At 31.8% G+C, this 8,314-nt stretch overlaps 1 protein-coding gene across 7 annotated transcripts in view; it reads left to right on the forward strand.

The window, feature by feature from the left end:
- LOC106464146 (MIP18 family protein FAM96A-like) overlaps positions 1-3,587 on the forward strand; it is a 20,609-nt gene extending 17,022 nt beyond the window's left edge. For 5 of the 7 annotated variants that reach the window (XM_013924260.2, XM_013924261.2, XM_022391824.1 and 2 more), the window contains 2 exons: positions 1,563-1,608; positions 2,621-3,587. In XM_013924260.2, the coding sequence (XP_013779714.1) occupies positions 1,563-1,608; positions 2,621-2,724 (150 nt within the window). In that variant the 3' untranslated portion in view covers positions 2,725-3,587. Of the gene's footprint in view, positions 1-1,562; positions 1,609-2,534 lie in introns of all 7 variants that reach the window. The other 2 variants (XM_013924264.2, XM_022391826.1) reach the window with 1 other exon arrangement.
- The last annotated feature ends 4,727 nt before the right edge of the window (positions 3,588-8,314 follow it).

The following is an 8,314-nucleotide window of genomic DNA, read 5'->3' on the forward strand; positions in this document are numbered from 1 at the left end:
TGATTCGTCTGAGAACAATACGGTCTTCCAAAAGTCCAGAGGCTTGGGCATCATATCACTTGCCCACTTGTTGGCAGGTCTTAATAAGGGCTTCCGTCTAGCTGCTCTGCAACGATAACCCAATCTGTAGAAATCCGTTGAACAGATTTCGGGCTCATCCCACCAACTTTGGCCACTTTTGCAGTCGTTAATCTGGGATCCATTTCGATGCTCCTCTTGACAGCCCTTTTTGTCCTCTCCGATGGACCAGGACGACCTGGACGCTGCTCAGTTGTTTCCTTGACGTGTTTCCTGAACTGCACAATGATTCTGTTGACTGTCAGAAGCGGGATTCCCAAATACTGTGAAATTTGCCACTGACTTATTGCACCATCTGCTTGACCAACTATCCTTCCTCTAACAAAATTTGACAATTCGAGATAACCTTGAGTTCTAGGCATGTTGTAGCACAAGATAATTAGTGTGCAGACCATTTTCATTTATATAGTGCTCTGTGAACACAAATTAGTTAGCATAAATCAGTTAAATGATGAAAAATTAGGTGTCTATTGTGACCACTCAGTGTACTTGCAAATATCTTGTCTCATTAACTGTAGATAGATCTAATATGTTTATCATTATTTCATACAGGAATAGGAGTTTTCCATCTTAGAAATTTTGTAAGAAGCTTGAAAAATTAAGTTTTATAATGTACCACTACCTGACAAACATCATTTCTATTAATTCTCATTAATTACCCTCTTATATACCTACATTGTCATTTGCTACATGGGTGTCTGATGGAGGTTTCATTGTGTCAGCTTTCTTGAAATGCGGAGATGACACAACCCATAATGATAAACCTGTGAAATATAAATGTAATTGGCAACAGTGCAATGAAAGCAATTAGTTAAATAGTCCATATGCACAGTGAGTAGGGAAAACTGACATTCTTAGACAGTGTTTCTCTATTATTTGTAACTACTGTCTGGATTATGGAATTAATAGTAAAAAGGCTCCTCGTAATCACCATACAAAAGATGAATCCCATGTCAAATTATTATCACCACAGAATCAGGAGCAGAAGGCTATTTTATTGTTTGGGGGGTTGTTTTTTATGCTTGCACCTTTTTGTACAATAAAAGGTTTTTTGCAGTTATTTTGCAAAGTATGTTTGTTTCTGTAGATTGTTTGTGCATATTTGTTTAGTACTTGTAATTTATATGTTAAAATATAGAGTTCGAAAAATTTCCCCTCATTTCACATGGCAGAATAAATTTTCAGTCTTTGCTACTTTGCAGTACTCCCACAACTATTAATAGCTAAAAAGATACATTTTTCTTTTAGCTGACAACTACTTTTTTGTATTCATGCAATACTTAAAAGGTTGTTTACATGTATATAATACAAAGTGGAGAGGTCTGAAATGTCTATTACACATTGCTAGAAGTAATTTTAAAATATTAATTCCTACAGTACTTAGGTATTGAGTTATCAGAGAAAAACCATATCATTAGTAATGACTTGTATCTTTATGTCACAAATGATAAGCTCTATATCTTTGGTTTTCTCTTCCCATTTAGTTGGATGTAAATCTGAAGAAAGGAAGTCATTCTACTGAAGAGGAAGGTAAGACAAGGAATAAAAACATAAAATAAAGTCATGACATTTACCACTTCTAGGAAGTATATATTGTCACTTCTTTAAACACTTAACTAACCCATCCTGCTGAAATATATATATGTTAGACCACATTAAAGGAATGGATGGTATAAATTGAAAGATTAGCATTCCTTCATTCCATTGTTCTTCACACTGCAATGCTTTCCAAACGTTTTTTTTTACCACATTTTGAGATGTAAAATTTTATACAACTCCAGACAACAACCAACACATTGATAGGGCAATTTTCAAAGTAACAGTCTTCTCATAACCTTGCATAGGGTTGTGAACCCCATGGGTTTGGGAACTGCAATCCTGCTAAAATAAATATTCAACAATTACCACTCCCCAGATGTCAATTATATATCACTCCTTCACAAGATTATCTGATTTTGTTCCTCCTACTAAAATAAAGATATAATGCTTACTAAGATTTTGATTATATCACTTTATCAGAAGAATATCTGATTTTATACTCAACTAAAGATGTGGCTCTTTATCATACCAATGAAATGAACTTTGTAACTTTTAAAATATTTGTAACTGACTTAATTTTCTTACTAAAAGAAGGGTCTGAGTCTTTACTTCAAAATAGTACAAGGTAATTTATTTTCTGACTTTTTTTTACAAGATTATTAGGTGCTGCTCTTCCTACTGGAATAAATGTGACTGTTATTACTTCAGAAGATTAGGGTTTATTACTTATTTACAAGATTATTACCCCACTCATCCAAGTGAAATAAAGACATGACACTCACCATATCGGAAGATTAGATTTTCACTTTATTAAGAGATTGTTTCATTAACTGGATTTATTCCTTCTTCTGAAATATAGATGAGGATGGATGTAATAAAATCTACAAGAATGTTTATTTTACTTTGTTCTTTCCTAGTTAACAAGCAGATCAATGACAAAGAAAGATGAGTAGATTTTATTACATCCATCCAAGAATGTTTATTTTACTTTGTTCTTTCCTAGTTAACAAGCAGATCAATGACAAAGAAAGAATTGCAGCTGCCATGGAAAATCCAAGTTTAAGAGAGCTCGTGGAGCAGTGTACAAAGTCCCTAAGTGACATATGATGTTTATATATTTTTTTATAATCTGAAAGATAAACATCAGAATGTAACACAGAAAACAAACTTTCTGTCATGTCTGAAAGATATTTTGTCTATTGAAGGAAAACTTTGATACTTTTGGTTACTTATTGCTGTTATTATAAGTTCTTAATCAGTAAATGTATAAAGATGTTCTGTTTTATAAAATATGAAAATGGTTTATTACAACCAAAAAGTCTTTTTTTATTATGTAACGTGCACTAGTTGGCAGTTCTATCGCATTAATATCCTGATATAAAAACTAGAACTGATTTTTTAGATTTTGCAGTGTTCTTACAGACAAAAACATTCATAGAAAATGATTTGAATCTCTGAATATCTAGAAATGTTCCGTGTGAAGAAGGTTAGGTTTGACAATTTGCTCAAATAAAACAATATGCTGTTACAGTGACAGAATCGGGAAATACAAAAGTGATTAAAGTAGTTATATATGCAACTTATATACCCAACTTTCATTGATATGACTATGCTTACTAGAAAAGTTTATTTCTACAGTATTGCATCATAATATATGAAATCAGTTGATTTGATTTTGAAAACTGAGACTTTAACTAACATACATGTCTGAGTTCATTTACAGGAAATTTTGGTAATATTCTGTACTCTTCTCTATGAACAAGGTGTCTGAAAAATTATGTTAGTTTGAAAGTTTAACTTCCTAGTTCTTCAGGGTCATATTCACTTTTACTACACAGTAGTGTATAGTAAGAATGAATGTGGAACTACTTGGTCTGGTTTTTGTTCTGCTTAATTTACATATAGTTATTTGAAATGGCTGTACATTAAAATGCTTGATGTCAAGTAAATGCTGTTTCCAAAATATTAAAGTTGTTGTGATTGATAAATTATAGCAAATAAATCATTAACAATAAATCTCATTCATTGTTATTTTGTGAATACATCATACTTCCTAGATTTACTTTTCAGGTGTATAGTAGTTTTGTTTTCTTTAAATCAAATAGTACAAAACTACTTGTACAAACGAAAAAACAAACAGTGAAGTATTGCTTTATATATGTTATACCAACATAAATCTACCATGAGACTTTAGTAGTCAGTATTGGTGAAGGATACCAGAAAAAGAAAGATTTGGAAAACCAAAAGGGTGTTAATTTTGTGATGTGACAATAAGGAAGGAAAACTCACAAGTTATTGTACACAATAACTTTCAGTGGAGAAGTACCAAGACCATGGGTCAAATTTTCAGTCACATGCTATTCATGGTTTTTGTTTATGCTGTAAGATTTGTAACAAAGATAACTTTTGACAGTTGTCTAATGGAACAAAGGATTTAAAATCTGACATTACACTTGAGTGAAATACAGAGGCAGAAGATTATCTGGAAGCATTTCAACAGAAGAAAGAATTAGAATCTTGACTTAAAATGAACCAACTCTTCAATATGGAAATTCTGCACTTGATTTAACAAGTGGTGGAACACTGACAAACTGTGCTTAAAAGACTTATTGTTTTGATAAGAATTCTTGGAATTTAAAATATTGCTCTTTGTTAAAATCTTGAGATGCCCCTCACACCCAGAAGCAGAAATTTCTTGAAAATTTGGCAATGTTTGATCCTATCATAAAAACAAAACACTGTAAAAGAATTACCACACAAGAAAGCTATAAGCAGTATCTGTGAAATGATATCCAGAATCAGCTAAATCGTTTGCTGTACAATGAGATTTCAGACTCGTAATGGCTACTGCTATAAATGTCAACTGTTAATTGATTTTTACTTCACTGTACTCAGACATAAGCCACAAATCATATCTATCGAGACATCTGTGACTCAAGATGGTGAATCAGTGTCATTGAGCATCTTCTTAGATTTTTGGGGCTGAAAAAGACAATTTCAGGAAAATCATAGTTCTTCCAAGCAAACTTGAGTAAATGGTACAGTTCCTGGAAGACTTTAAATCAGAGTTTTTTTTCACACACTATATCCTATGTTGAATGATGCAATTAACATTTCTACCAAGGCAGTGAAGTTCTTTGACTTGAATGAAAGCACATAAATCTACTTTTCTACTTCAACATATTATTGAGAAGTATTGCTACATCATTTTCCCCATTCAATGATAAGGTCATTGAGTAACACAGATTGAGAAAGGAGAATTAATGCTGTTTGTTCTGCATTTTGACACTTGCAAAAGCTGAGAGAGGTGTATGTTGCTCTGGTGTCCATTGCAGAAAGCACCACACTCATAAGAACTAGAGTAATACAGTAGCATTCTAAAACAAAAGCAATTACTACAAAGATATATTAAAATACTCGACAGTCGTAAAAAGTCACTCTACATGTCCTTTAAAAAAAACAGAGGTGCAAATTGATGAAACAACTACCTCAATTAAATTTCCTAGTGAAATGTAAAAGAAATGATATTATACCAAAATTTTATAAATGTAAAATGTAACTATTCTTTCCTGTGTTATAAAAAACTTGTACCTTTAAAAATTCTATAGAATATTTGGAAAAAATAAGTAAGATTAATCTAAATAATGATGATATACTTGTATCTTTTGATGTTGTATCACTATTCACAAAAGTAGCTATAAATTGTTTTGAAGACAAATTATGAATGAATAATGTGCCAGTCGTTGAAATTTTAGACATGATAAATTTAACAAAACTTGTGTGGAAAAATTCATTTTTCAATTTAATAATAAGATCTATAAACAGACTGAAGGCCTAGCTATGGGTTTTCCCATTATCTCTCTTGCTTTGTGCTCATATCATGGATAGGTTTGAAACTGGTGCTTTATAAAGTGCTAAACTTAAACCAGAATTATAGGTTAGGTATGTTGATGACACTTTTGTGGTGCAGTGAAATGGTAAAGAAAACTTTCTAGTTTTTTGCTAATTACTTAAATAGTCTTGGACCTCTATTCAATTTACTTATGAAGTTGAAGAAAATAATAGTTTACTATTTTTGGATGTATTAGTTAAGAAAAAATGTCAGCTTTTTACTCTTACACTTACAGGTTTTTAAAGCAATACTCTAATCCAGAATAATTAAAAAATGAACTGCTATTAATCAAATATGTAGCATTAGATAGAGGTTTCTCACCTCACATTGTTGATATAGCTGTAGGAAAATTTAACAAAATAACAAATGATGATCAAAAAAGTAAACTAAAATCAAAATTTGATAAAACAGATAAAAAAGAAATGTTGTTTTTACCGTATGTCTCAGGTTTGTCATATTAAATTTTTGTGAATTAAAAAAACTCATTCCCATTATAGACCATTGAATAAAATTAGTCAGATATGAAATAATCTAATGAAGAAAACGTTTATCTATAAATGTAAATGTAGTGGTTTATATGTTGGTCAAACTAGAAGAAATTTAAAACTTGGAGTAAATGAACATAAGAGAATTGTTAAAAACAAAAGTGAAAACTCTGCACTAGTTGAACTTGCAAATTAAATTGGTCATGCTATCCAGTGGGAAAGAACTGTTATTTTGGCTCAACTGAATAATATGATGGCTAGAAATAGAAAAACCATAGAAAAAGAAGTAGAGTGAAAATAATTTCATCTTAAATAAGGATTCGAAAATCATAAAGTAGATGGTGTGATCTTTTTTAATTATATAAACTAGCAGTCACATGACCATGGTTTATTTTTGTATTTATATGTTGCACAGAATATGTTTTTCACACTCCTGAGGATGACATAAAAAATGTTGAAACATGTAGAGTGCCTTTTTACAATCATTGATCAGTTTTTAATTGTATATTATACAACTTTAATCATTGAGTCTTGTAATATATTTTAGATATTTATACAAGTTTCCTTGAATTTTTATCCATCTACTACAAAGATATGTTTCAAACTTTGTGTCTAGTCTTGTGGCATGACAAACAATTTCTGCATGGAAATAACCTTGCCAGCAGGCAGCTGTAAGATAGTGATCTTGACATGTCCTAAGTTATTACACCACTACGAAAAAATATATCCTTCACTGTACTGATGAAGGCTTTGCAAATGCATTGATGAGTGCAAGAGAGCTTACAAAATAATTGAAAATCATTGAAAACTTTTTGCAAAACAGTAGATTCACTCAAGAAAATAAATTAGAAAAGGTGGGCTTTTCTCCAGGTTTGTGGATGACCAAGATGGATGTCGCAAATGCTTACTTGAATATCCCGATATTTTGTTAGTCTCGACCATATCTTTGGTTTGTTCATCACAGTGTGGTTTATCAGTTTCACACACACTGCCCTTTGGGCTTGCTTTGGCCCCATATGGTTTTTGTTGGGTGGTCAGAGCATTTGCTTGTCACCTACAAGCTCTCGGGTTGCATGTTCATCATTATATGGATGACTGGATACTGTTAGCTCATTCCAAACAGGAGTCTGCCCATCACACTCATCAGCTGCTCTTGGAAGCAGCTCGAGTGAGCTGGTTAATCAAATTGGATAAGTCATTCCTTCAACCTACCAAAAATCTTGTCCATTTGGGTGTTCTTGCTTTGTCTTTAGTGGGGTATTCGTCACATATATGCTTTTACCACATTCCTCAACCACAAATTACCTCTGTTTTAGTCTCTGGTCCCCCCATCATATGGACGACTGGATACTGTTAGCTCATTAAAAGTGATACCCTGTATTAGTGTATAACAAACTGAACGTTAAGCACGACTGTATGTGTAATTTAGGGTTAGAAGAAAATAGGTTTATTTTGTATGTTTCGCTTGGTTAACTCAGCATCATCAGGTAAACAGGTCAGACAAAAAAAACTTTAGATACCAATATGTGAAAGACAAAAAAAACTATTAAACATGGGAAACAATAATTCACGCAACAATACTATTTGAATGAAATGAGAAAAACAAGTCTCGTTACAAAGAACATGGCTGTTAAGTACAATCATGGTGTTCACACAAGTTTTTTATAGATTGTACATACTATGTAACAATAATAAAAACTTTTGGGTATTACAAAAACAGTTCTTTCTAATATTCATGTTACTTTTCAGATTCAGTAGAAAGTTTACCTAAACCTAACAATGAACTGCCTCTCTTAACAGCAAGAACAATTTGGACCTAAGCCTAAGAACAGTTGTTGTTTGTTTTGTATCTCACCTGATGATGCCAGATAAACCTGGTAAAAGATGGTGAACAAAATAAGTTTTACTTTGTACGACTAATAAAAAAACTTATGAATTTTTTTATATCATAATTCTTTCTAATATTTAATTAGAATCAGGGTGTGGTGTGAATGAGGAGATCAAAAATAACTTAAGGTTATATATTAAAAATACACTGGATAATGAGTGTAAAAAGTTAAAAGGCTTAAAGTAACCATGTAAGTGCAATTAAACCAAATAATCTAGTCATTATATTTCGCTTCGCAGCATTAACATCGAATTATTCGAGTTAAGGTGCAATATGATGATTTAAGTGTGAAATTACGGTGTCAAAGTAACCATCATTCTAAATTAATTGAGAATTATAAATGAAGTAAATGGTAATTATACTGTTACGTCTCCGTTTGTTAATTGATTTTTCCGTAACTTCGTTCCAACGAAACTTTAACGATGCAAGTCT

This window comes from Limulus polyphemus, unplaced genomic scaffold (assembly GCF_000517525.1).
Source record: "Limulus polyphemus unplaced genomic scaffold, Limulus_polyphemus-2.1.2 Scaffold1570, whole genome shotgun sequence".
In the NCBI taxonomy this organism is placed as follows: domain Eukaryota; kingdom Metazoa; phylum Arthropoda; class Merostomata; order Xiphosura; family Limulidae; genus Limulus; species Limulus polyphemus.